This window comes from Poecilia latipinna, unplaced genomic scaffold (assembly GCF_001443285.1).
Source record: "Poecilia latipinna isolate Pla-1442-1.1 unplaced genomic scaffold, P_latipinna-1.0 Scaffold544, whole genome shotgun sequence".
NCBI lineage: Eukaryota > Metazoa > Chordata > Actinopteri > Cyprinodontiformes > Poeciliidae > Poecilia > Poecilia latipinna.
In genome coordinates, this window is record NW_015113160.1 from 97518 (window position 1) to 125054 (window position 27537).

At 39.3% G+C, this 27537-nt stretch overlaps 3 protein-coding genes and 1 long non-coding RNA gene across 11 annotated transcripts in view; 2 read left to right on the plus strand and 2 right to left on the minus strand.

The window, feature by feature from the left end:
• The window catches only part of mtus1a (microtubule associated tumor suppressor 1a), a 30571-nt gene extending 20795 nt beyond the window's left edge, over nt 1–9776 (minus strand). For 3 of the 7 annotated variants that reach the window (XM_015041268.1, XM_015041264.1, XM_015041269.1), the window contains exons 1-5: nt 9576–9672; nt 9225–9344; nt 2577–4529; nt 2266–2491; nt 999–1172 (exon numbers count right to left, since the gene is read on the minus strand). In XM_015041268.1, coding sequence (XP_014896754.1) covers nt 999–1172; nt 2266–2491; nt 2577–4511 — 2335 coding nt within the window. In that variant the 5' untranslated portion in view covers nt 4512–4529; nt 9225–9344; nt 9576–9672. The other 4 variants (XM_015041265.1, XM_015041267.1, XM_015041266.1 and 1 more) reach the window with 4 other exon arrangements.
• Nucleotides 381–6333, plus strand: LOC106952881 (uncharacterized). Its single transcript, XR_001426067.1, has 4 exons — nt 381–470; nt 589–716; nt 1056–1175; nt 6246–6333. It is a non-coding gene; the product is annotated as an uncharacterized LOC106952881 (long non-coding RNA).
• Nucleotides 9777–11289: 1513 nt separating the features above from the next.
• Nucleotides 11290–16908, minus strand: sybl1 (synaptobrevin-like 1). Its single transcript, XM_015041278.1, has 8 exons — nt 16718–16908; nt 16192–16376; nt 15964–16021; nt 15407–15544; nt 13847–13937; nt 13343–13410; nt 12494–12586; nt 11290–12299 (listed from the first exon to the last, which is right to left on the minus strand). The coding sequence occupies exons 2-8, from the start codon at nt 16335–16337 to the stop codon at nt 12231–12233; spliced, it is 663 nt and encodes a 220-aa protein (XP_014896764.1). The 5' UTR covers nt 16338–16376; nt 16718–16908; the 3' UTR covers nt 11290–12230.
• Nucleotides 16909–18308: 1400 nt separating this feature from the next.
• On the plus strand, nt 18309–25674 carry polr1d (RNA polymerase I and III subunit D). 2 transcript variants are annotated; one of them, XM_015041280.1, is made up of 5 exons: nt 18309–18559; nt 19575–19681; nt 19896–19972; nt 22015–22097; nt 24815–25674. In XM_015041280.1, exons 1-5 carry the CDS (start codon nt 18521–18523, stop codon nt 24860–24862), a joined length of 354 nt encoding a protein of 117 aa, XP_014896766.1. In that variant the 5' UTR covers nt 18309–18520; the 3' UTR covers nt 24863–25674. The 2 variants fall into 2 exon arrangements, with proteins under 2 accessions (XP_014896766.1, XP_014896767.1); XM_015041281.1 differs by having other exon boundaries at nt 18354–18559; nt 19575–19672.
• The last annotated feature ends 1863 nt before the right edge of the window (nt 25675–27537 follow it).

Genomic DNA, 27537 nt, shown 5'->3' on the forward strand with positions numbered 1-27537 from the left:
AATACAGAGTGGCAATGTAAATTCAGATAAATTTAATATTTCCCATAATGTGATCCCAATAATCACATTGGGATCAATAAAGTATTTTTGAACTGAAAATAAAATTCTATTCTATTAAATCAAAAAAAACAAAATTACGAACAGAATGTTGATCATCGTGACTACCATTTGCCAGGGAAAGAATAAACAAAACATGAAAGTTTTACATACTGTGCAAAATTATAGTTTCTACTAAACCTGAATGCTACAAGTCTACCTAACAGTAAACAGCAACAGACACTTGTAATTTGCCGTTACGTCTCCAAAGCTTTCTACCGTTTCCATGAAACGCAGTCAACAAAGGGACGATACAGAGGCGATAGGATCCGATGAGCAGACACGTCAGCAGCACGAGGTGACAGCTGGATTCTGCATGGTTACGTCCGACTACAGAGGAGTTATGAAAGACGTGAGCTGGGGACTCAGTCCAGGTGCAGCTTCGAAGTCCGTTGTAGCCATCCATAGGTTTTCAGCTCAGAATTTGGAGACTTTGCTTTATGTCCACCTCAGAGGACATGGGTCTGAATGTGTCTGCTTTTACTCCTCCAGGCTACGTTGTGTGTTAAGTAGAGTGGAACAGCAGGCGTTGCCATAACAACACAAGGTGGGGTTCCCCAGTTTGAAGTACGGGTTCTCCCAGCCAATCACAGTGGGCTGCAGTCTATTGAATATTCTGGGTGAGAGAACCAGTTCATATCAGACGTCCTCATGCTTTATACTACTGGCCTTAAGACTAGTTTATTTAAAACATCTTTTGGAAAGAGAAACAAGAAAGAAAAAATAAATAAATTCATATTAAGGCCAAGGCCTGAAATTGGTCAACAATTGCCCTCCTTTTCCAGCTGTATAATCAGTGGGTAAAAAAGAAAATTATGGTCTTCACACTAAAAACAGATTTTACACATTTGTGTATTAGCCTGGAGTAGCTGTCCTTATTTCTGCATATCAATAAGCCTCACCTGGTGTATTCTTAGAATCCTGACCCATAACCGAGATCTTCTTTGGGGGTCTAACAGGAACCACGGGACGGCCCACGAGTGAGGAGCGACCGGGAGTTTGAGGAGGCTTGGGTGCATTTTGATGGAGCTTAATGCCTGTGGATGTCTCCTCTGTTCCCACGACTTTGTGACTGCCTGGTATGCAATTGAGAAAATGAAAAAAAAAACAACACACATAAAATGACAAAAATTTTCAACAAAAAAAGCAAAAACACTGTACTTTGCTTTTGATTGTAAATAAAATACCAGAAACTCTCCAGCTAAAATTAATACGTTTACAACCATCAAATGTCACGGTTTTCTAAAGTGGTGTAACCGCTTCAGCCCATATCAGAACATGCTCAACATCACCATCTGATGGTGAGACCATGCTACAGCAGCCTGCTTCATTCAACATTATGATATAGTTGGCTGCCAAACTAACAGGTGTATCTCAATGAATTACAGAATTAAATTTGAATGAATAATAATGAATTAATTAATTTTAGTAACCAATTTCAAAAAGTGACACTCAATATATATATAGACAGTCGTTACAGAATGACACAACTGGAGTGATGTTTTGGTTATTTTTGAGAACCAAATTTTTTAAATTATTAATTTAGAAAACTAAAGGGTTTCAGCCTTTCTTACGTTGTCCAAGTGCCTGAGCATTAAACCACTTCTACTCCTGTGTATTTTTGCTAGGCTGCAGTTCTGGCATATAATACTAAAGAAGAACAAGTTCCAGGCAGCTTCAAGTTTCATTTTTCTCAGATCATTTGGAGATAATTTGTGTCTTTTATGACCTTCCAAATTCATCCCTGTACTTGTTACACAAGTACACTGATAATATGAAGTGGTCTCTTAAATTTTTCCAGAGCTGTATATAATATTTTAGTCAATTTTTTATTTACAAAGAAATGACTAAAATCAATACATTTTAAATAATATACTTAGCATGAATTACTTGGAGAATAAAGGTATCCAAATGAATCTTTAACTTGAACCCATCTCACTCATTACTTTAGCATGACCACAAGCTCAGTACTGTCCAGTGTTTTTCTGGGACTAATAAATAAACTTAATTGAAAGATAAGCCTGCGACAGACTGGCGACCTGTCCAGGATGTACCCCGCCTCTCGCCCGGAACGTTAGCTGGAGATAGGCACCAGCACCCCTCCCGACCCCACTGAGGGACAAGGGTGTTCAGAAAATGGATGGATGGATGGATGAAAGATAAGCCTACCTTCGCCACTTGTGCTTGTTTGGGCCTTCCCAGCAGTTCCTGTGATCCTGCTCTCAGTCGTTCTCAGGGCTCCCCGTTTGGACCTGGCTGACAGAGGGGTGAGTCTGGGACTGGCAGCTGGAGGCTGGGGACGTGGTGCTCCTCTATTTTGTCTGGGAGAACCAAGATCTTGAGTTCTACTTTTATTTTCATTCAGATGAGCTCCTGCTGACTTGCTGGCTTCTGCCTGGGAGACAGGGAAAAACAAAACAAAGTGTAAACCCCATACAAAACAAACTGCCCAAACGGTGTGTGTTCAAGTATCCACTCACCACCAAACTGGTCTTCTTTACTCCTCTTGAGTTGTTCGCAGGACTGTTTGCTTCCTCAACGTGCTTAAGCTGAGAAGGGCACTTCGGACTGCCTGCTTTGGTTGAATTCTTGCCACCATCATCTCGAGAAGCTGGAAAACCAGCCGCGACCCCTTGAGTTGCTTTCTTGTCTTTGGGCAAACCCTCAGCGTAGCGGCGAGCCCACATTCTGTCTTGACCCACAGCTGAACCTGAGCCGACCCCAGTTTTGTTTGAAACACCCTTCTTTGGAGTGGGTTTGGGATCCACTTGGCTCCGTCTAGACGATGACATTTCCGAAGTACTGCTCAGGCCGCCAGCATGTTGTGCCGATTCCTTGGATACTTGGCTGGTGTTTGCTGGCATCCCTTCAAAGTTGCTTTCACTGCACTGGACCACTGGAACATATTCTTGGACAGCTGGATGGAGATCAGGTAAAGATACTGCATCACACCCATGTGAAGATTTGCCAGTTAGTCCTGAAGCAGCAGCTCTTTTAACTTGTCCAGTAGGACCAAATGTTTTAGAGGTAGCAGAGGCGCCCGTATTTCTGCCCATAACTTTGGTAGTGGTAAACCTAAAAGTGTTTTTTTTATTAACCTCACCATTTTTTTTAACCTGCTGGGACTTTTGTAGTTTATCAGTGCCTGGTACAGCTGCTCGCTGTGTCATTCTAGTTAAATCTTTATATTTCACAGTATCAATGTCGGATATGGGAACCTTCTGTGATTCTGTTTTCTTGACTTTGCAGATTGATGGTGTGAGTCCTGCAACCGGACACTCTTTAGAGGCGACAAAAATGTGCTTCCTTTTCTCGAGCTGCAAACTTGGGCTGTTAACATTTTCATTGAAAGGAGAGAGGAGAGAGGAGAGGTTAGGTATCTTGTTTGCAATGCACTGCACCGGAGTGGACGTATGAATGTCACCATCGCTGTCCTGCGCTCCTGACACAGTGGACCCAAAGGTTTTGCCAAGTTCTGAAGTAAACTCTTCTGTAACCTGAGGCAGAAGCTCTGCGTCAGCACCAGAAGACTTGACCTGGTTTGTCTGGTCGGTCGGTGTTTCACAAATAAAGGTCAAGAAAAGACCACCTTCACTTGGCAGTGGTACATGGGAGTCGAATGCTGACGTATCAATTTCCTCAGTGAGATTATCCAAACTGTTCGCCTGGTTGAAAGTCACACCAAGAGTAGGATGTCCCATGCTTTCCTTGGTCTCTTGCTCTGTGGATGCTTTGCAAACATCTGGCATGATAGACTCTAAAGGCAAAGACATGGTGCCTGCGGTAGCAGAAACGCTTGATTCCTCCATCGAGGAGAATATCACGAGGCACTGATCTTCCAGACACGAACCGTGACTTCTCACCACCATTTCTCCAGAGCTTAGTAAGATGTGCCCATTCCCACTGTATCCACAACAGGAAGTGTCACTTGAACTCAACTTGCCTTCTCCTCCAGCCGCGTTTGAGGCGATCTCCTCATTCTTATCGTCTTGTTCTCCATGTTTACTAGAACTCTCATCTGTCTCAGGTCCAGTTTGTCCATGATGAGCTAGGCTCAAACTTTTGTCCTGGGAATCCGGACTTCTAATTACAGGTGCGTTAATAAATGTTTCATTCATATTTGAAGTTACAACGGTGAGAAGATCCTGCTGTGCTGAGGTGAAAGTGTGGCTGTTGCCCACAGAGGAATGTTCGTTTAGACAGTGGTCTGTGTTGATGTAAGGGGAGCCACTGGCTTCTCTTTCACTCAGGCTGGAAATACCGTCGGAGTCGGGTGATGTAGAAAGCTGCCCGTCTCTCGGTGGGGTATCTGCTGAGCTCTCAAAGGGGTCACTTGGTAAATTAAATGTCTTAGCCATTGTAGAGTCAGGACTGGATTCAAGTTCGGTCTTTCGGCCAACACCCCTGTAATCCATCACATTTGTTGAGCAGGCCTGAACAAGAAAAAGAAAGGAATGTCACTTTCTTTCTAAACTCTTAAAAATATACTTTTTATAAATTTTACAAAAATACTCAAAGTAGGAGGTCATGACATGGGGCCAGATTTGTGTTAATATGCCAAACCTCAATTGAACTGGAATCAACTATGATTGATGTCAGTTTATATAGTTTTATAGCAAATACTTAAACTTCCTGTTAAAATAATTTTGATGAAATGCAAGCAAACTAAAATGAGCCATCTGATGTGAATTAATAATAAGTCTAACCCTAAATAAACTATTAGGCCAGCAGCCGTTCAGTCTGAGATGTTGACATCTTAATAGCTTTGCTGTGGCACTATTGTGTTTGCTTAAGCAGGTTGGACAGCAAAGCTTGCCAGACACAACAACAAAGGCACCACTGTAGAAACAAAACAAAGAAAGAGTACAGAGATCAGATCACAAATACCACGAAAACATTAAAACTAGAAAGACTGAGGGCATTCTTTACCATTTAAAAAAAAAGTTAAAATAAAAACTTTAAACCTATCCAAATACAAATATTTAAAACCTTGGACAGCTCAATGTACAAATCAGGTAGTTCCCTTTAAAATCCTTCCTATTTGTTAAAACTTAAACTTCAATTTGTTTTCTAAGGCAGTCCACTAATGCTTGGCTCTGCCTTTAATGACTTGGATTATTTATTGTTTCATTGCATACTAAAATCTAACATTGTGAAGAAAGAGTCGTAAAAAACCACATACACTGAAGAAAATACAGAATCGTCCAAGTTAAGGTCACAGTTATTACTGTAATTGAATTGCAGTTAATTTAAGTATCAAACATATTTAGACAATGAATGAAAGTTCTTTAAACAACTTGGCAGCTGAATTCTTCGTCATACGAAGGCATCTAAGGCTGTGAAAGTTCATACACAGATGGGATAAATTATCAGCAAGCACACTGTGAATGCCTTTCTTTAAAAATATAATAGCAACTAAATATTACATCAAAGTGGTTTTTTGTGGTTGCAGTGTTGTCCGTTATTGTGCGATCCAACATACTGTGAAATGACACTGAACAGCTTTTAACTACTTTTACAAAATATTCATTGCCAGCTAAATCTTATAATAAAATACCTGGTAACAGGAATCAAAACGTTTAGAGTTGGAGAAAAACAAAACAAAATATAGTTAAAAAACACGAGTTAACGCAAAAATTAAAAAATGCTACAGCAAGTTAAAAAAAATTATATTTCAACCTTTACAACTCCTTATTCCTTATAGAGTAAATATCAATTAGGCTTACCATCCATGAAACACACTTTGTTGTGCATTACAAACTTTACAATCAAGTCTGAATTCATAAGCCTTGAAGAATTGCTGCACACACTGAACTTTGGCAGGGACTACCCATCCAAGGTAATATAATCACCAAGTGAAATGCTGATAAAAAGCAGTGATTGTCCTGGTTAAAAATGTAAATGAGCAATGAGTGTTATATAAGGAACAGCAACTTCAGACTCTGTGTCCTGTCTGTGTTTATGGGAAAACAGAGGCAGAGGGATCAAAGCTGTGCAGCACTAAAACAAAAATACTGCTAAAAATGAATCTCATTTTCAGTCAGAGTGTTTAAGTGTAGTATGAACCAACCTTCAGAATCTATTAGTCCTCTCTCCATCCAGTGATGTGGATAAAAATACATTCACATTTACATTTTATTTTGTTTCAGGAGAGTCTTCCATCCCCATTTTCCTTCCAAACGTCAAACTCAGCCAGCTGGGTAGACGTCGGTGCAAGTCAGCCTCCATCCCACCAGCCCTCCTGCCTTGTGTTCAAAGTCAGCCGTGCATCAATACCAACAAAGGCTGAGTGAACGAGATCAGATCGTTGTTAGTTTAGGTTTTTGTTCTCCTCCTCAGTAATATAATTTTCTCCATGCGAGCCTCCTGCAGGCTCTCCCAGCAGCTCCTGCGCAAGACATCAAGAGGAAGTTTGTTTCTCCATGCTCTGCCTGCACACACGTGTCAAGGTCCAGCTAGGAACTGCGCCCCTGGTTGGGTTGCACGCTTACAAAAGGAGCAAGGCGACATGTCACCTTATCCTACTGAAAGGGGAGTGGCCGCGGACAGCCAGACGGAGTTGGCATTCAGTGTTGCTAAGCAGCCAAAGGCTTTCTGCTATGAAGGAAAGGATCAGGCAGCTTTTTATGTGTGGGACAAAATGAAGGGAGCAGGACGGCTACCAGCCACTGTATCCCACCAATGACGCACTGGAATTTGAAGTAAAGCTCAAACTTTTCAATTCAGGTCAAAAATATTTTATGTATCCCAAAGGTGAAATTAAAAGTTGCTGTAACTCATATCTTCCAAGTTTGGATAGTTGTGGACGGGGATGCTGTTGGCAGGAAGGGCATATGGTAGTAGTCAGTCTTGCGTCAACTCTGAAGAATCCTGTGACTGGAGACTGTTGCCGTATGACAACGTCATCACCGTCATGACATGTTAACAGTTCAGAGACAATATTCCACAGTAACACGTCCTGGATGAGCCCATCAGTTGCTGGCAGGCAACTGCTAATCCACCCAAGTTGCTTTTGCCACTCCTCTTTGGTTAAAAAGCTGGATAGAAAAGTTGCAGTCGGAGAAATGATCCTTGCCCATTATGATGGGTGGAAGAGATGGTTCGAACGTCTCTCTCTCCATGAAGCCTCCTTTTCAACTCCTCTGGAATGTTGAGTAGAAATTGTAGTTCAGATATTTAAGTTTTTGAATTGCTAATCAACTCCTCCCTGCTGTAAGAACAATACCTTGTTGCCACTGTTACGCATCGTAGCTGTCCAAAAGTAAAAAAGGAGCAAAAAATAAAATAAAAACATTACATTACACAAACAGCAGTCAGTACAGTTGATACGTTTTCCAAAGCCCTTGCTGACAACATTCATGTTCAACAGAAACAGCTTGTCATTTGATCCTGACCTCACTCCATAAGACCCTCACTATTTCTGCTTAATCTATATAAAGCCAGACGACCCGAAGAACCAATCATGAGTCAAGATGACATATAAATCACTGCACAGAGTTGATCTCCGTAGAGCGCTGTGATGTCGCATGTCCTGTGAAATCCTATTAAAATGGGAGTGTTATGTAATTGAAGCCATTGAGCAATATTAACCAAGTAAGGCAGAACACACACTGCCCTGTACTTTTTGACAGGCACAATTGATAGTGTGGTACGCCCTACTCTATCTGGCTTGTTAAAGTTACATTTCATGAACACCTCAAGTTAACTTGCAACAAAATGTGACTTGCACATAGCAGAACCTTGTACCTGGGTTAATCATTAAACTGAGCTGAATCAAAGTTAGTGTCTTTATCTTTGCACGGGTAGGTGAACATAATCTGTAACACTCAAGGAGGTGGTGAGTAATGGGAGCAGCCACCAACAACTCTGACAAGATGATAGTCTGCTGCCCAAAGAGGCAGCAGGTCAAGCTGCTGGATTCAAGGTCAACAGGGATAAAATAAAACACACAGGAAAGCAGTTCTGGGTAAGGTAAAAGAGATTCTGGTAAAATTAGCACAAGCCATCCTTCAGTCTGAGTTCAGTCTAAAGGACTCCACTGAATGCACCACAATTAGTTTACTGTATCTGTATGACAAGACATTGGAAAGTTTCACTAAGAGGAAATGCTGCTTTAAGGTAGAAAAAAAATGTTCTTGTTTGTGCTGCTTTGGCTTTTAGGACATTAATGAAAGTTTAAAGGTCAAAGGGTCAACAAGCAACCCCTCATATTCCCACTTTACTAAATCTAACTGACCTTTAAACTTTCATCAGTATCTCCAAAGTCAAAGCATCACGTACAAAAATTTTTTTGCTGCACAAACATAGTCAAGTTGATTGACACCAATTTTGTCTGATTTGAAGATGATACGAGGGCTGGTTGACCTTTCATGCCCTCTAGAAACATTTCAGAATATCCTTAAAATGATAGTGGCACAAAGAATTTGACACCAATTTTGTCTGATTTGAAGGAGGTGGGGTGGTCAACTTCACTCAAAACCAGGACAAAACAAACTAGAGTGATACAAAAAGGTTAAGACATGTGGAATGCCAATGTGCAGCACAAGATGACCCTAACTGCTCTTGTGATGGACTGATGACCTGTCTAGAATATCTCACTTTCGCCCCACTTTAGAGTCCTAAAAATAAAGTTTATAAAATATTCACAAGGAAAAAAAAATACCCAAGACAGAGCCCATTTTATCAAATTACAATTACACAAACGACTTCTCAGATTTTCAGATCACATATAAAAAAAATTATCTAGATGTGATATGTGATAAATGGGCACAGCGCTAAATGCTACAACCACTTTCAGGCTGAGATCTAGACTGACCATAAACTCCAGCCTGTTTGTGTATCTGAGGCTGGATCAAGGTTCAGTTTGTGTGATATTCATAGAAATAGTCAAGGCTGTGAAAGGTCAAAGCAGAACATCTGGATAATAAACAGTTGGAAAAAATCAATATCTGCATGGTTTATTGTTTTCACTTAGTTATCAGTCACTGCATCCCCTATATAGTCACTATAGACCATGACAGATTACTCTGAATTTCATGTATACAGACTCACTTTGTAAAGAAGACGCTATTACTTAAAGGTTGTAGTTAAAAGACATACATGAAACCCTATTACCGTGTTTGCTGTACCTTAACTCTCTCTAGAAGTCAGTTTCTGATCAAAACCTTGCCCTTTAACACCTGATAGACTGACCCTGTCTGTTCTCCTTCAGCTGGTTTGGACACGACAGTCGTCAGCGGGTCATACTCCTATAACAGAACAAGTTTTTGACTTTAAAGAAGACGTGCTACTGGTTGCAGGACGGCGGTTACCGCTAACTTACAACTAACAGTGAATTCCAGCCGTCAGTGAAAATAAAAACGGTGCTAACTGCGAGTTAGTTTTGCTAGTGAAGAGTCCTGGAGTATCTCAGCTTTTGTCAAACTTCAACTAACTTCTAAAAATAAATGCGTAAGAAGATATAAAAAAATATATCTTACCACCTCCCCAGCATGTAACGTTTTTTAGAATGTAAATACATTACTAAAATAGATAAACGTTAGCATAAATGAGTCCACATATTCCACATATCTAGGAGACTACCTGTCACCCTGGAGACCAGACGTCGTCGCGAGAGCAATTAGTTCCACCTGTTCATTACTAGGCTTTTCACTGCACAGTCATGAAACCAGTCCGGTATTTAAAACGACATACTAGTATTTACCACGCGTTAGCTATCAGCCCGAAGTGATGAAAGAGTTTGTTTGGATGAACTTTGACTATTGAGAGAATGAGAGATACAGAGACGGTGGGTTTGGAGTCCACTGTAAGCTAATAAATCAGCTCCAAATGTTAGATAAATCCTACCAATCAGGGTCATTTGATAGAAAGACCTTACTCTGGCAGATTTATAAGCAATTTCATTTGATTAAATACCGATATTATTTGTGTGTGTGTGTGTGTGTGTGTATGTATGTATATATATATATATATATATAGAGAGAGAGAGAGAGAGAGAGAGAGAGAGTCCAGGAGAGGGACAGTAGGGGAGATGATGTGTTCACACACACCTCAGAAAGGATGTAGTCAGGCCCCTCTGCCCAACAAACATACTGTGCTTTGCCCTCAATGTTACTTGCTGCAAACAAGACTTCTGCTTCTGTACAACTAAGAGTGTTATGTTGATAGATGTTTCCACCTGAGCTGTTGTTCTTTAATAGCAGGCTTTAGTAGCCACATGTCTGTCATCACACTCTTGACAATCATCTCAAGATCGCACTAATGTTGAGATTACAGCACTTTCTTGTGTTTTTTATGCAACACAAGAAGAAAGTTCAATTTCAGTTATAAATATCGTGTAGGAAAATACATTTCCTTTGGTTAGTTCCAGAAAAACAAAGGTGACATATGACAGATGGAAGTTTGCCAGATTTGAATTATTTCAATTATTGAATTGGAATTTTCTATTGAAGTATTCACAGGTTGAAAAATGAATAAATTGTGATATTAAGAAAGTTTGATGCTGAATGTTTATCATGAGAATGGCTGTAAAAATCAAATTATTCTAGCTTCTCAATATAGGACAATTTATTTACTTACTTGGGGATATTTTGATGTGTAAGAAACAGATATATAGTTCATACAACCACTATTTGCTTAAACATCCATCCATCCATTTTCTTTACACCATTGTCCCTCAGTGGGGTCGGGAGGGGTGCTGGTTCCTATCTCCAGCTAACGTTCCGGGCGAGAGGCGGGGTACATCCTGGACAGGTCGCCAGTCTGTCGCAGGGCAACACAGAGACAAACAACCAAGCATACACACACTCACACCTAGGGACAGTTTGGAGAGGCCAATTAACCTGATAGTCATGTTTTTGGACTGTGGGAGGAAACCAGAGTACCCAGAGAAAACCCACGCATGCACAGGGAGAACATGTAAACTCCATGCAGAAAGACCGGGGCTGGGAATTGAACCCAGAACCTTCTTGCTGCAAGGCAACAGCTCTACCAACTGCACCACTGTGCAGCCCATTTGCATAAACATATACATTTGAATTTTAGGTTATTTTTAAAGAAATTTTGACGAGTTTCTGACCACCTAGAGAATTACTGCCACACCAGCTGAAGTGAAACTCTCACTTTTCCATAAACTTTACAATGACAAGCTCCTCCATCTTGCTTTTCAACATGCTTTACCCAGAGATGCTCCACTCGAAGCCATCGGATTATTTTATTCATTTAACTCTGGAGGTACAGTACTTAAATAACACCATGATCAAAAGCCATATGATGCCAGAAGACAGAGCTATGTACATTATCAAAAGTGCACTGTGTTAAAAAAATAATGATGGGCACACTGAACATCCCATTGGTAGGGAATGGTACAAAGGAAGCTTTCAATCAGGTTCACAGTCAGCAGGAGGAAAAAATAAATCCTTTCATTAATCACAAAAGCTTTAAAATAGCTATTAACTATCAGTAATATTGATCAATACTCATTCTTTTGATAATATCTGCTATTTTATAACACACAATTTAGAAGGTGCTGTTGCATTATGTGATTAAGCAAATGTAAATATGCATACTGCATTGGTTTATCCCAAACTGTTTACTTTAGTAGTTTGAAGGAGGCTTAAACTCTCAGCTCTGCAGCAAAAGATTGATGCTACTGATGCCTGCAGGTACCTCATGTTTCTTCTGACATCAAAAAAAAAAAAGTTACAGTTGGCTTTTTTCATTTTTGTAGTTCATCAGTCTGAGTGGATTATTTACACAGACACAGGTGCAAGACAAAGATCACAACCTGACACGTCAGGCCCAACGAGTGCATGAGACGGGATGGATGTACCAGATGGACGGCAGGACAAGATTTATTCTCCCACATCAGATTCAGGCCACAGTTTAGAAATGTGGGCGTAAAAGTTGGGACTCCTGGGTCCTGAAGGCAGATAAATGTGCTGATTTGTAGCGTGAGGGCAACAGAGCAGGACGGAGGAGGAGACGAAGCATGCGTCTTCTGGCGATGTTGGACAGGGGCGGGAAGGAGAGGGTAGAAAAGAGCACTGCATGTCTGTTCGTCCACTGGCATTTGAAGTTAAACAGGTCTTTCTCCTCCTCTTCCTCGGCCTCCTGCTTTCATCCCTGCTTCCGTCTTATTTCTTGACGCATGACGGCCAGCTGAGGCCTCCACAGGAAGCAGACACGATGATGTAGAGGACCACCTGGAGGGAGCAGAGAGAGTTCACCGACTGCTACGTTTTATCACAAGACTGAGCAGCTCCGATAGCGCTTGCACAACGAGAGCCTTTAGAAAGATCGATCTTAAAGAAAAAATGGAAGGGTAAGTTTCTGCTTAAACAGGTCAGCTGCTGCAGAGAAACATTTCAACACTGACGGTGATCGTTTTTATACTCACCAGAGCAACCAGCACGACGACAACCATCAGTTTGAGGTTCTTCATGCACATGGCTCGTGCGAGGTTACGACTCGTGGTTTTAAATGTGACCGACTGGTGGAGCAGCAGAGGGAAAGACAATTACTCGTGTGTGTACAGTGAAAGAAAAGATTGTTTTCAGAAGCATTTTACAAATAAAAAATATGAAAAGGAGTCATATTTATCCATGGTAAAATGAGCTCAGAATTAAATCTTTTATACTGGAGAATCAACACCGCACATTATCTCTGTGCCAAATCTGGTGTAGACAGAAGCCTTGAATGGAATGGGGAACATGTAGGGAGACCTCTGACTGGACCTTATTTATGTGTTGTAGTGGTTCAGTCAAAGTCCAGCTCTAAATCTAACAGAATCTGTGGTTAAGTGTGAAAATGGATGTTTACAGACTCTCTAAATCTAAACTAAGTTTGAGGAATTTTACAACCACAAATGGACAAAAATGTTAGTTTCTTAAAGTGCAAACCCAGTAGAGATTTAATTGTAATTGTAAAAAGATTTAATCGCAGCAAAACCTGCTTCTGCTCAGCAATGACTCAGCGTGGCTGAATGCAAATGGATAGCACACTTTTCACTTTTTTTTTTGTTAAACGATTTGGACACCATTTATCATTTCTCCTCTACTTCACAAATATGCACTACTTAGTGCTGGTTTAATACATAAAATCTCAATGAAACACATTGAGGTTTGTGGCTGTAAGGTGACGAAATCCATTGCAACTGTATGCAATCTTTACAACTCCATACTATTCATAATGTGAAACACATGTATATAGGGCAACCGCAGGTCAACGTCTGCATTTTAAAACTCACTGAATCAACCAGATTTTCTGTCTTGTCAATCAGCAACTCCAGCTTCTCTCCCCTCTGAGCGACCAGGTCTGTAAAAAGAACACAGAGCCGCGGGTGAATAAAAACATGCAACGACGTGAGACTGGGAAAACCCATCAGATATTCCCTGCAGGTTCATGTGTTACGATGTCGGCTTGGAGCTTTTACTTCAAGCAGACACCATCACTGCCTCGGCAGACCATCAGTAGATGATGACACACTGCTCCAACCAGGAGGATTTAATGAGGTTAAGGGACTATTAGAGATAAGAATTCAAATATAATATTTGTCATAAGAAAGTTTGTGTAATATCTTGACTGAACGTGGAATAATGTCTTAACAGAAACAAACTTGTAGACCATTTGTGTTTTTACTAAAACATTTTTAGCCACATAAACTACTAACAGTAGCTCACACTTATTCCAGAACTTATAAAAAAATCACTACTGATAATAACTTTTTCTATAAGCCTGTAGAGCTGCTTACCTATGTCACGGACCATAATACCCTTTAGGTCGTCAACTTGCATCTGAGTCTCAGTCACTCGATCCGTCCCCCGCGGGTCTGAGTGGTGCTTCTGCAAAACAGATTCAGAAGTTTTGTTGTTTTTTTTTGGATATGGCTCGACAACTTTTAAATCATATTAACTATTCACAATTTGGAATAGTTGGCTTAATTTCAGATCAGTATTTTTTTTTGTGTGTGTGCGAGTGACAAGGTGGGTAAGGACAAAGAACAAATGGCTAAATGATTGGATCCTCTGAAGCCGCAGATCTTGTCAGTTCCGGATCTATACTTATCGAAAGTGTGAACAGCGGTTAATCTGAGACAAAGTCCTGAGCACTGAAGCCCACTGAACCTAATGCTGGTTCTGACAGAGCCCAGCAGTTTGTTGAAGTTAGGGTGTCCATGCTGGTCATAATCTAGTGTATGTAAAGCCATACTGCCCCAGATGTATTTATTTACAAATAAAAGATCACACTGGTAAAACAAGTTAAATGTCTTAGGATTGTGTCCGACACAAATCTATAGCCTTAAGAGATACTTTATGAACAGATATTGAACGTCTTGGATAAGAAGCCTATAAGATATCATCATTGCGATATTTTAATGAGACACCATCTGCTGAGCTGGGAAAAAATATGACATTAGCAAATTTCCTTCTGGTCTCAACTGGTATAAGATACCAGTGAGCGTAAGAACGTATGGGTCTTTTAAATTATTTTCTCCAAACTTAAAACTATGGCTCCCAGATAAGCCAGTGTGCAGTCACTGATCCTGTGATTCTTATATTCATTCTGCTTTTTTAATGTGTTGCTTATACTGTGGTGAACTTTTGTGCTATATGGCATTTTTTACTCTTTTCAAATATATGAATAACCTGATATGGTTATTCAGATTTTAAAAAAACAACAACAACAAAAAAAACTACTTTTTTATTATTATTAACTTGTCAGATGAAAATTTGACTTTATGGCAAACTATGACATGTTTTGTTTACAAAGTCAAAATTTAATACAATTTAAAAGGAAATATAAGAAGGTCATTTTCACAACGTATAGCAATATGGGTGAGAGTTAGCACAAATGTGTAAATTGAGGCTAATGCATATGAGAGTGCGTGTGTGGATGTATATATTTACATATGTAAACCCAGATAAAATGGAAAATTAATTAGCCTACGTTTATTGTCTTTATTTGATTTAATAATGAGGGTCCATCTGATAATATGAAATGAGTTTATGGGGTAGGAGTTCATAAGTTCATAAGTAAATCTTCCTACTCCTTTTTGAGCAAGTTAAAATTATTGCGGTACAGAAATGTGTCTTTTGCATTCCTTGTTCATGTGTGTGATTCTATACTTCTACCATGTTTGAAATAAATAAATAAATCTTCCCTCTTGAAATAAACAACCAAAGATGCACAGAAAGAACATCAGAACACCTAAACCTTCTCATCGTAGTGCTAAACAACCATGCAGTCAATTCATAAAATGGCTTTAGCAAAAAAAAAAACAACAAAAAAACATAGATTTCTATCTACTCACCATCTGAGCTGCAAGTGTCGAGGAGAATTCACTGTTCATGGCGTAAGGGAGAGCAGTTTGCGCTCGGGACCCGTATGTGGTCTGGAAGCGCTTCTTGACTTCACTGAGGAAGCCGAATGCACGTGATCTTTCAAAGTCCTGGCACGTGAAAGAGGTAAACATGAAAAGATATGGTAAACTTACTTAAAGATGATGTTTCTGTTAGTGTAGTATTAATGCAATGTTTCCCAACCCTGGTCCTTGAGGCACACTGCCCTGCATGTTTTAGGTGTTACCTTGCTTTAGCACAGGTGACTTCAATTGACAAGTGTTTGCTGAACTGCAATCAGCTGAATTAGGCATATTAAAGCAGAGAAATATCTAAAACATGCAGGGCAGTGTGCCTCAAGGACTATGGTTGGGAAACACTGTATTAATATATACATTTAAAAAAAAAATCTACGCTGACAATCACAGCAGAAACATCGTCATTCTAAAAGAAAAAGGAAAAATACATAATCCCATAGTCCTATGGGATAAAGTACTTTTTGTTATAATTAAAGATAGGAGATACTCACATCATCTGTGATGCACAAGTAGATGATTCTATCATGGCAAATGTAATGAAAGAGATAGCTAGAGAAAAATAAAAAAACAGGTCAGCCTTAACTTGTGCAACTATGCTGACGACACACAAGAATACACTTCAAATCAGATAACATGTAAACTCCTCTGCAACTCCTTAGGACAGAAAGAGCCAGGCCTGGCATTGCTATAGCTGTAACACACAGCGAGTGTTAGCTCACCTGCCGTGACTATAGGTCAGTTTGTTATTCTCTGAAGGAATTTTGGCCAAAATCTGTTCGGTGACTTCCAGGAAATTCCCGCCGCACCAGGCGTGCTTCGCCAGGATAGTGGTTCCACGAGCCACCACAGCAAAAAGGATTGCCATGGCAACAGCTGGGTTCTTTTTAGCTCTACTATCTGCCGTCTACAAAAGGAAACAGCAGGCAGTTAGAGATGGGGAAAAAAATGAACATGAAAGGACTGAAGAGTATTTTTTAAAATAGAAAAGCACGTCCGACTGTGCTCCCCGAGAGCATAAAAATACAAGCAGAGTTCACCTCTAAGCTTGTTACCACCGCCTCTTTTGTATAACCAGGATAATGACGAGAATTAAAACCAAAAGCTGATAACGACAGCAGAAAAACAACGAGCTTTGCTGTTGTTTAGCAACATACAGAGTGGCGTTAATGTGAAAATTAGAGGTTTTAAAAAATTGTCATTCCCTCCACAAACAGAAATAACACAACTATCAGAAATACACATTACCTCTTTGTGTCAGGTATAGCTAAAATTCCCCGTTTAGCTCAAATTTCTACATCTGAAAGTGTTCCAGCTGCTAGCACGCTAGCTAATCTCTTTCGAGCGACTTCTGCTTGCAAATTCGCAACACCGGAAACTCGTTCTTATTATCCCCGGGAAATGTAGTTTCTGCTTCCCTTTTTGTCTCAAACTGTTAGTGCTGTACGTTCACTGTTTAAACTACAAATTCCGAGGCTACGTGTGACGTCGTTAAATCGTCACATGTTTTTACATGCGCAGACGTTGTGACGGGCCAGAATGCAGGAGTTAATTTTGCCCATTGAATTATATCTCAGGCTACTTCTAGTGTCCCTAAGTTTTCTACATTATGAAACAGAGTTTTAAAATAAATAAATAAATAAATAATAATAATAAATAATGACAATCAAAGGAAACCCAAAAAGTTGTTGCTATGGTTACTACATTTCTAGGTAATCAATGAACGTTTCAGCGAAAGTTTGATAGTTTTGTAAATAGTCTTTTAACTTTTATGCCATCAATTTATGAAATTGTGTGAATGGAAATAATAGATTAAAATGCTCATACATGTGTATGAATATTAAATGAATAAAGATAAAAGTCAAAATGACAAAAATTCTAACAAACCACAGCTTATTTCCACTTATCCTTGCAGGTTCGCGGATGTGTTGGTGCCTTTCTCCAGTGGTGCTACACCTTCGAAAGGTTTGCTGAAATATGTGCTAATAAATTACAAACAGCTTGGTAAAATTATGCAATTGTGACATAAAATGCTCCTGAAGCCACAGTGGCTTAAATGTGATATTTATTAAATGCCATTAATAAAACGTTTAATTTTGCTCAATCATATTTAATATAATATAATATAATATAATATAATATAATATAATATAGCATAATATAACATTTTATATTATATTGTATTATATTTATTTTCCATCTCAGTACATCCATAATGTCTTGTTTTCCTTCGGCCTCATAGACTCAATTCATGATTCATGCTCCATGACCACAAAACCCTGTGTAGACATTCAATATTGGTGAATATTATAATAGAGTATGGAAAATAATTTCATTGATGACACCAAAATTTACTAAGAATATAGTTATTTATTTGTTGTTACACCAAGTAAATTTTCAGCTTTTGCAGTTTCAAATTACCTTATATATATACAGGGGTGAAAGTAGTTTTAAATTCTTGGGGGTACTATGACAAAAAAGAATCTCTCTCTTTCTCCCTCTATATATATATATATATATATATATATATATATATATATATATATATATATATATATATATATATATATATATATATATATATATATACACCACAATTTCCGCACCACACCTGTGGAGAGACATTTATTCTCTCCATTTGCACCACTAACTACACTTGTCTTAAGCCACCAGGCGTCCATGTTGTAACATGAGATATTTACACAGAGAGATGTTTCACATGTAGTTTTTTCTTTATATTTATATAACTTTTGATGAAATAAGTACCGGTAACATACGTAAATACGTATCTTAGATGGTTTTTTTTCCGAACAGTGCTACTAACATGGCTGCTTAGGAATTACAGCAGCTTTCCTCCTGCTCACTAAAACCGCTCAGGTCGACTTTTCAGTGTACTGTCCGGTAGGTGGCAGTAAATGCACCTTGAGTTGGTTTACCAACCCCTAATTAATTTCCAAAAGAAGAAGTGGCAGTCCTAGGTCTTTCTGCCTATCAGACAAAGCTGAGGGCTGAAAGCCCACAGGAGCATATTGACGGACGTAGTATAGAAGCATGGCCGGGGAAGGCGAAAAGAAACCGGTGCTTGAAATGGTAAGATGTAGTAAACTCTCGTGTTACTTGGTGTTTCAAAAATACGCGAGCTTGTCGTTAAGCCCAACTGAGAGGCTCTCATTGCATATCGGGAGCCAGTGTTAGCATCTTCCCAGCCGCCTGCTCTCCCCTCACGTGCGTAGCCGCAACAGCTAGCAAACATCAAAACAGTCTTTTCCCTTCAACTCGAACAACTATGGAGCAGTTTAAGTGCCGTTCAGGGCATTTCTACGTTAAACTGGATTTACTTAGCATCCAAGGAATGTGATAACAAATATGTCTATTTTAAGCCACTTTTTTTTTACTTGTATAGAGAGTTTTATTCCCCCTCTTAGTGCGTTTGTTAATTTGTGTAACCAAGGTTGCGCTGTCAACAGCCATAAAGCAACTGATTATACACAGTTAGAGCCCCTCCTTCATTGATGTATTTGCTCAAATATGTCTAAATAAAATCAAGTGCAACCAGTTACCTGCATATTCCACCTAATTAGGAAGTAAAACAACATGAAGAAAGCTGAGTTTACCATAATAAGTGACAGCAAACATTTAGTAGAAGTGTTTGCTGTCTTCTTTTGTGGTTTTAAATTTAACAATACACTTTACCTGGAGATTTTTGTGTTAGTATTTCTAACATGTAGGGGTATTATAACCTAGCTTTTTCTGTTGATGTTTGTTTATTCCTGTTTTGCTGTGATTGCACAGCCTCTGGAGGTGTTGTCAGATCTTGTGACAGAATTACTGAGAAAATATGGGAGCCCATCACTAACAATAAACAGACCAGGCAACGAAGGAGCTTAAGGCGCGAGTCGTAAAGTTGCGGTGTGTGTCACCAGACGAAAACTGCAGCGTGTAATTAAGGTGTACATGTTCCAACGTGATGCGGTTACAAACAGCATTGCACCGCATTGTGCGACTTTGTTGCTAAATGCAATTGTTGGCGACCCTGTATGGTCCTTTGTGTTCAGAACAGAAAGCACGAGGCGTTGTGTAACATGACTTGTCCTCCTGCAAACAGGTCCAGGCTGACGGGGCCGATGACGGCTGCGTGACGTTTGTGATGCACGATGAGGACCACACGCTGGGCAACTCCCTCAGATATATGATCATGAAGAAGTCAGTGATGCAAGTTTGTTTGTCTCTCATGTGAAAAAGGTCACAAGTTCAAGTTTCGTGTTTTGCACTAACCTGTATAATAGAATCAGTTCTTGACATTCTGTGATTTGTCTCTGGCCTGTCGGGAGTGATTTAGGACTTTCTACTTAGCGCACCTTCTAAGCAAAACAGTGGTAAAAATCCTTTCGTCTCTCACCTCCGCCTTCCTGTTTCCTTCCGTCAGCCCGGAAGTGGAGTTCTGCGGCTACACCATCACGCATCCCTCCGAGAGCAAGATCAACTTCCGCATCCAGACGCGAGGTCAGCGCTGAACCTTCAGTCCGTCCCAGAGCTTCACGCCGCGTCTCGTCTCCACAGCCGAGCTAAAGTTTTAGAAGTTTTTCCAAATGTTGAACCACAAACTTCAACGTATTTCAGTGGAATTTTATTTAAACACAATGAAGCAAAGTAAAAAAAGACAAAAAAAATTGCTTTATTTAGTGACTTTTCAGACAAAAAATTTCATTTTCTAGGTTTTTTTAGAGATCAGTAATCAGTCAGTAAACTGCAATTGAAAGTATTTAGAAATCATGTTTGTTTCTCCATCCAAATTGACCGAAATTGCGGTATTTCTGGTATTTCTTGAGGTGTTGCTTTGTAGTTATCAACATTCTGGTTTTATTAAGCAATAAATTCATTAATGCCTAGATTTAATATCTTACAGAGATAATTAAGGACCGAAACGCTTAAAATAAGACAAACGTAAAAACCTTCTAGTGAGATAAAAAAGTAAATTCATAGAACAGAAAACAAGCATAAATCCCCTAAATGTAAAATATTTAATCTTACTTGGATTTTAGTTTCTCAGTAAGATCGTACTAGCTACAGTAGCTTTGTGAAGAATCTGAGTCAATATGAGTTACGACATTTAACTTCCATTTGGATCAATCGATTAGTTTTGAGTTTGAATTTTTGCAGCAGAGAAGAAAGGGCAAGAACTCGAGTCCCTGTGTACGGCAAGTCAAGACAGATTCATCCCAAAGTATTTTGTTACGTCGCTCGTAACAAAAGGTTATATAAAATATTGACTCTGAGTGGCTCATTACAAATGCACGCCACACTTTTTAGATTTCTGGGCAGTATTGTAAAACCAACGTAACCCCGTCTTCCCACTTTACAACCACATAACATCCCAGTAACTTAATGTAATTCTGATGTTTATTTGCATACATGCAGCGACGCTGAGAGCGGATTTTCACTCCGGGTTGCAGAGTAAACACACTGATTGGAGTCTTGCGCTTTCATTTAGGTTACTCTGTTGCATAAGAGTGACCAGTTTTGTACTCGGTCATATACTGAACGTGCACACACACACACACACACACACACACACACACACACACACACACACACTACAGAGAGGGGGTATCTCTTTAAAAAAACAACCTGTCTTGTATTTTGTCATTAAAAAACAACAGTCTCATCACATGGAAGGACTTAATGAAGAAAACATGTTGTTATTGCAGCAGATTTTTGGACTCGGAGGATCATGCCACCATCGTAGTAAAACACAATTAGCTTCCAGGCAGATTTTCAGACATCACTGTATAAAAGTCTGCTGCTTCTTTTATATTTATATCTATATCTGCTCTCTGCTGTAACCAAAAGGAAAATGGATGAAAGTTATCTTTGCTGACGGGTAATCGATTGGATCGCTCTGTTTATTGACTTCTGTTCAACGAATCATTCAGATGGTGCGTGACCGTTTGCCCTGCCTTGAACCTTTTCATCGTTTTGCCACATCTGGTTTATTTTATGCGTGAAATCTCTGATGTGTTCACAAACTTAAAAAGACGCTTTTCATCCTGATTTCAACAACCTGGAAGCCTCTTAGTTCAGTTTTTCAGAGTTTCCAGCAGGTGTGGATGAGATGAGTTTAAATTAAATCGTATTTGATGTATTCAATTTAGAATTGAAGGGGAAAAAATGACTCGAGTGTCGATTAGGGCATGTATTGAAATTCAAATTTATTTACGTATTTCGGTCACTTTTAACCTCTGTCATAAACAAGTAAAAAAACATTTTAAAAAAAACCTGAAATATTTACATTTCTGTCACTGGTGTAAGAGTGAAATTTGGACAAAAACACAAAGTGTAGCTTTTTATACCTTCACTTTTTCCTACATTCAGTAAACTATCAAAATGAAGATTTTATAACTTTCTAAATCATTTCTCCAGTTTGTAGACAAACTCATAAAGAAAATAGACAATCATAATCGGAGCTTGTCTGATTATGTATTTGTTTAGCAGATGAGTTTTATGCTGTTTTATTGTTTTAGTCAGTTCTCCTCTGATCGTTTCAGGAGGCGTTCCTGCGGTGGAGCCGCTGCGGAGCGGCCTCAACGACCTGCATGACGTTTGCCAACACGTCCTCAACACCTTCCAGGTACAGGGTGCTGTCTTTTTTCGTCTCACAAAGGAATATAAGCAGTTATTTATGGAAAAAAGGTTAATCATGCATCCGTTTAAGCAGCCTGTTGCTTGTAGGGCTAACACCTACAATTATTTTAGCAATTAATTACTCTGATGATTAATCGATTAATCGGACAAAATGATTTGCCACATTCTGCAGCGTTTCCATTTAAACCATTTTTTACATAATATTAGAAGTAAATTAAAAGATGCAAATAATTCAATTAGTTTTTAAATAGGAAAATAAAAATGTGCTCTCAATCGTAGCAAACGATGCATCTCCAACTAAACTAAAAAAAATTCTGTCTGATTATTTGTTTGTTTTGGATTAATGATTGAATAGCAAAAGGTACTTTATTTATTTTTACAGAATTTGACCAAAGTGAAACTAAAACTTCCACCTGAGGAGTTCTGGGTAGAACAGATTTACAGACGGTTACTTTTCTTTTTTGTCTTAAACACAAAATGTCAACATATTTTTGCACATTTTATCTAACTGCTATGAACATGCTGTTCTTTCAGCAAAAGGCCATTTTTTTGAGTCTCTGTACTCCAGGTAGCGATTAATCAATTGATAAATTAGTGGACGATTTTTTCTATAATTCATTTAATCATTTCAGATCTGTTTGCTTGCCTGTCTGCCTTTATAGTAAGGAATAATTTAACTCCAGAAATTACATAATGCGGCGTCCCTACACAAACTAACACTGTGTCACGGCTTTGAGAGGAAGTGAAAAACTCTCTCTTCCATGCCTCAACCGTTTCACCTGAGAGCGCTGCTGGAGCGCGGCCTGTGGACGGTCGTGACGCTACGTCAACTCCCAACGCACCACAGAGGCGCTTCAGTGTTTAGTTTTTTCTGCTGCTGAAGCTTCACCAGTTGATTTGAAGCAGCTGCAGATGAAGGCTCCTCCTGATCGAAGTGCTGTTTAGCTCATTTGGCTCCGCCGCTGGTTAACGTTTGAACACTCATGGCACAGAAAACCTCAAACTATGTGGCTGAGCTACGTCTGCTCCTGGTTCACCTGCTGAAACCTGACAGCAGGTTGCAGATTTAATGTGTTTTTTTGTCATCTGAGTGTTTGGCTCAGTGAAGTCTGACTCTTGTTGACTTGCTCCCAAGGCTGGAAATTCACTTTAAAGTATCAGGGAGGATCATCAGTCATTTCTCTGAGTCGGCTGTCAACAACATCAATCCTCTGGAAAGGCCCGACTATCTGGTTGCCATGGGGATTTTTGTGATCTCAGTCCCTTGGAGACGAAGCAGAAAAGCGAGCTGGTCTGTACTGGTTTCCAGCTTTGGCCTGTAAGGCGCCATTAATTCAGACAGTTACACAAAAATATTCATGTTTTTTCTTTTTACAACAAACATCAGCGTATTGCTTGAATATGTTATGCAACAAACTCTTGCGTACAGCATAATTCTGGACTGGGAGGAAAATAGATGCATTTTTTTTTTTTGACAAATATCTGAAAAGTGTGGTGTGCTCTCTTCAGAAATCACTTAGTGAAAGGAATCCACGTTTTCAATCTAACTGTTGTAGTTTGAGACTTGGATCAAAGCTTAGTCATATTTTAGAATGGCCTAGTCAAAGTCCAGGCTTAAATCCAATTGAGAATCTTTAATGAGACTGTAAAACACTAAGGAACCAGGTTTCTTCAGCTACATACACACTGCTTGTTACACCTCCATCTGAACATGGTAACAGCGGCGGCAGGTAACAAAGTCAAAACTACAAGTAACAGAAACGTTACTGATGCAGAACTTAATGTGGTAATTTACTCTTAACAGAACCCAACAACATAACGTAGAATGTATTAACATCACCAGCTTACCTGCAGCACAAAATAACTCAGAAGTGTCGCTATGCCGCGATACACATCCGTCTTAGCAACAGTTGTCTCCTAGCAACGGTCATCTTTATCATTGGTGGAGTGACTGGTGATGAATAATATACTCTCTATTTTTATAACCAAAATGATGAAGTCTTTCTCATCTAACCCAAAGAGCACGACGAATAAATAACACATAAAACACTAAACAATGTTAATTTACATCGAATATGTGCCACACCTGTCTGATCTGAACTTTTATAGATTATAGATTTATAGATTATACATGTACAATCTTGTGTTTGCATTAGTGCCAATGTGCACTTATGTATTGACATTATCATTATATGATTCCTCAGTGACATTTTTTAGTCCATACCTGTCTCTGTGGGCTTCAGTTTCTCATTTTTGTCATTTATGTTCCTCCCTATCTGCCTGAACTTGTACATGTTTGCTATAGTTCAGCTTGGCGAGATTAGTCTTTCAGTCACTCACTTTTCTTTATGAACCTGTTGGGTCATGGAACATTATATTGAAGGTCATGGAGAGTCATGGAAAAGTCATGGATTTCTTTACTACCAGTGGGAACCCTGGATCTAATATACAAATGTCACTAGCTGTAAGTGGAAAATCATCAAAATTAGCAGAAATAAAGGCTTTTAAATATCGTCAGTGAGTGTAATGAATTTATATGGGTTTTACGTCACAATAAATGGGCTTTTTAATATAGAATGAGTGTCTATGATGCTAAACTTTGTGTTTAATAGTGTATTTTTTTCAAAATGTGTTCGTATTCAGGCTTGGGAAAGTGAGACATTCAGAGTTCAGTAACCACATGTTGTTTCTGTTGCATTACAGGCGAGAGTTGCCGAGTTTAAAGAAGGCCAGGAGCAACCTATGGAATAAACATCGGAAACCATAAAGATTCAACTTCACTCAACTCCTTCGCTCCTCAGACGTCCGGGAAGTTTCCATGTCTTAAATACTTGTACAGTTTATTTTTTTAATGTAATCATGTAAAGGGATTCATAACGTGCGATAAACACGCATCGATGTTGCGTTTTGTTCCCACGCTGCCTGACTGGCGAGTAAAAACACTTGAAATGATAAAAACTGGCCTATCAGAGCTCTCCTTCCTTCACTCGGGCGTCAGACTCGTTCTGGGACGTTTCACTTCACGACTCGTGTGACGGTGTTTTCGAACGTCGGAATCTCCTGACGGGAGCGAGGAAAGTTCTGGAAGCTGATATGTCCTTATTAGCAGAGGAATGCGGTGCCAGGCACTTCAAACTGAGCCGGGAGGACAGCAGGTCAAAGGAGGGAGGAGGGAAAAAAGGGTGAATAATAAGCTTGAAGTCGGTCGAGGATAATCGCATCACATGTTCAGAATGTTTCAAAAAAGAAAAGACGACTCGTTTAACAAAATAAATGGGCGCTGGAGGATTTTAGAAGAGTTTACTGCAGCTGAAATTTTAGAGAAATGAAGTGTTTTTCTGTCAGAACCACGTGAATAGATCGATACCATTATGTCTGTCAGGTAACGAAGCTGGAGCCAGCGCTGGAAGGCTTTATGTAAACAGCTGGAATGGTGGGAAACTGATCGTTTTATGTTAAATGCTTGTTTAATATGAAAAATCCTTTTGGCAGACTTTGAGGAGAGGTTATCTTTTTTTCCTCCTACTTGCCTGAATTTAATAAACACATCTCTTCTTCTCTCACTCATTTCCTCTAAGTTCATCCACCCATCGTCTTCCGCTTGTCCAGGATCGGGTCGCTGGCGGTAAAAAGGGCAGGAAGGATACCAGATTCCAAGTTGTTTAGGCAACAAACGCCTGCCAAGAAGTAAAAAAATGTGACTTTAGCAGCTTTTTTATCAACAGTAACAGAGTAAAGATGTTTGGTGCATCTGGAACTCAGGGGCTTTTGCCTTAAAGCAGCAAAAGGAGAAATTAAAGTCACAGATTATAAAACTGTTTGTTTCTGTATAGTTGAAACTGGAATCTGAGTGTTTGAGTGTTTTTTATTCTACTACCGTCAGTCTGAGATTGCTCTTTATGTCGATTAAATATAGAAATACACAATCTGTCAGATGTGCTGGAAAAGGTCGCTAAGATTTATTTATTTTTTTTTTGTAAATGTTGGATGGAGGCATCTCAAATTTGACGATTGTCAAAAGTTTGTTCATTTTAGTAACTCATTTACCGATCCTCAAATCTGGATAGCTAAGTCAAGTCAACATTTCTGCCCCTAATCTGAGCAAACGACATATTTTTAAATCAATTTTCAGAAAGAAATCTATCAAAGTGCGTCGCCGTAAACTGTAAAAACAGAACGGTGCAGTTAAAATTGAGAACTTTCTTACCAAAACCACTGCAGTTCTAACAGGAATTTGAAACATTATTTGGAATATTTGAACCAAGTCGTACAGTAAAAGGAAATATATTGAATTTCATGTTGTAAAACTGTTTTCTTCCTCGTCATCCTGCAAATAGAAATAACTTGGGTGACCCTGTACAGTGATTGGATCATGTGGTTTCTTACACATCTGGTTTCAACTGTATTTATGTTTTTGGCAGATGTGCATGCTGCTATCAAGGCCATTTTTTCCTTTTTCTTTTTTAAAGCAGTTGTTCAGTGCACAGCAGGTAACGGTTAGCGCTGATCAGCAATGAATTCTGTTTTATGTTAGAAAGTAAGTCTTTGGTTTTAATAGATAATTTTTTCGGTTTGTTTTCGTCGCCATCGGGAGCCTGGAGTAGGTTACAGACTGGCGCACACGATGACAGGACTCAAAAAGCCAGCGTTTGTTTTCCAAAAATAATAAAATCTTACTGATCCTGAAGGGACTTTAGAGTTAAATGTGCCAGACATGCGAGGAAATGAAATTCTTAAACCTGTCCCAATTTCAAAACAACCCCAAGATTTACATCAACGCCTGTCCATGGAGCGGCTCGTCTGTCCCAGGGGCCGCACACCGAGGCAGGGTTCAGATCTCTACGTGAAGTGGATTATGTAACGCCTTACGTGTTTTTTTTTTTTTTTGGTGTCACATATTTCAGGATTTAGTGCAAGCAGAATAAAGATCCACCTTATTCGAAACACATTGTGTTCCAGTGTTTCCTCATGTCCTTACAGGGGTTTTTTTCTCCTTACTGCGACATTATTTGACCTCAGGGTAATTTATGGTCCACATCCAGTTGTGTGGGATTTTTCAGATACTCCCTGTAGCCCACAAAAGAAAAAAAAATAATCTGTTTTCTGTCATCGCTAAGCGTCCAACTTCAAAAGCGGCTTCTAGTTGGCAGGAAAAACGAAGGATTAATAAAACTGCACCTGATATATAAAACTTCCTGTGTTTGTTTTCCAGGAAGCAAAGGAGAAAACGCAGAACCCCTCATTTGTTATTTGATCTCATGTAGAATATTTTTTTTCTTAGATTTAATCTTGAATTCTCTCTTCACACAAGCTTCTTCTTGGAATTCGCTCCACGGAGCTTGATATCTGCTTGTCATGCAAAATCATTTTATACCCAGGAGATGTAGGACGATTGGATGTTTTTCTCGGATGATTCATGAAAATAG

Coding starts and splice junctions, on each gene's coding strand:
- sybl1 (XM_015041278.1), bottom strand. CDS start 16,337: ATGGCAATCCTTTTTGCTGTGGTGGCTCGTGGAACCACTATCCTGGCG. Junction 15,545..15,963: donor ACTTGTGCATCACAGATGAT/GTGAGTATCTCC, acceptor TTCACGTGCCAG/GACTTTGAAAGATCACGTGC. Junction 13,411..13,846: donor TATTATGGTCCGTGACATAG/GTAAGCAGCTCT, acceptor TTCTTTTTACAG/ACCTGGTCGCTCAGAGGGGA.
- polr1d (XM_015041280.1), top strand. CDS start 18,521: ATGGCCGGGGAAGGCGAAAAGAAACCGGTGCTTGAAATG. Junction 18,560..19,574: donor AGAAACCGGTGCTTGAAATG/GTAAGATGTAGT, acceptor TCCTGCAAACAG/GTCCAGGCTGACGGGGCCGA. Junction 19,973..22,014: donor CTTCCGCATCCAGACGCGAG/GTCAGCGCTGAA, acceptor TGATCGTTTCAG/GAGGCGTTCCTGCGGTGGAG.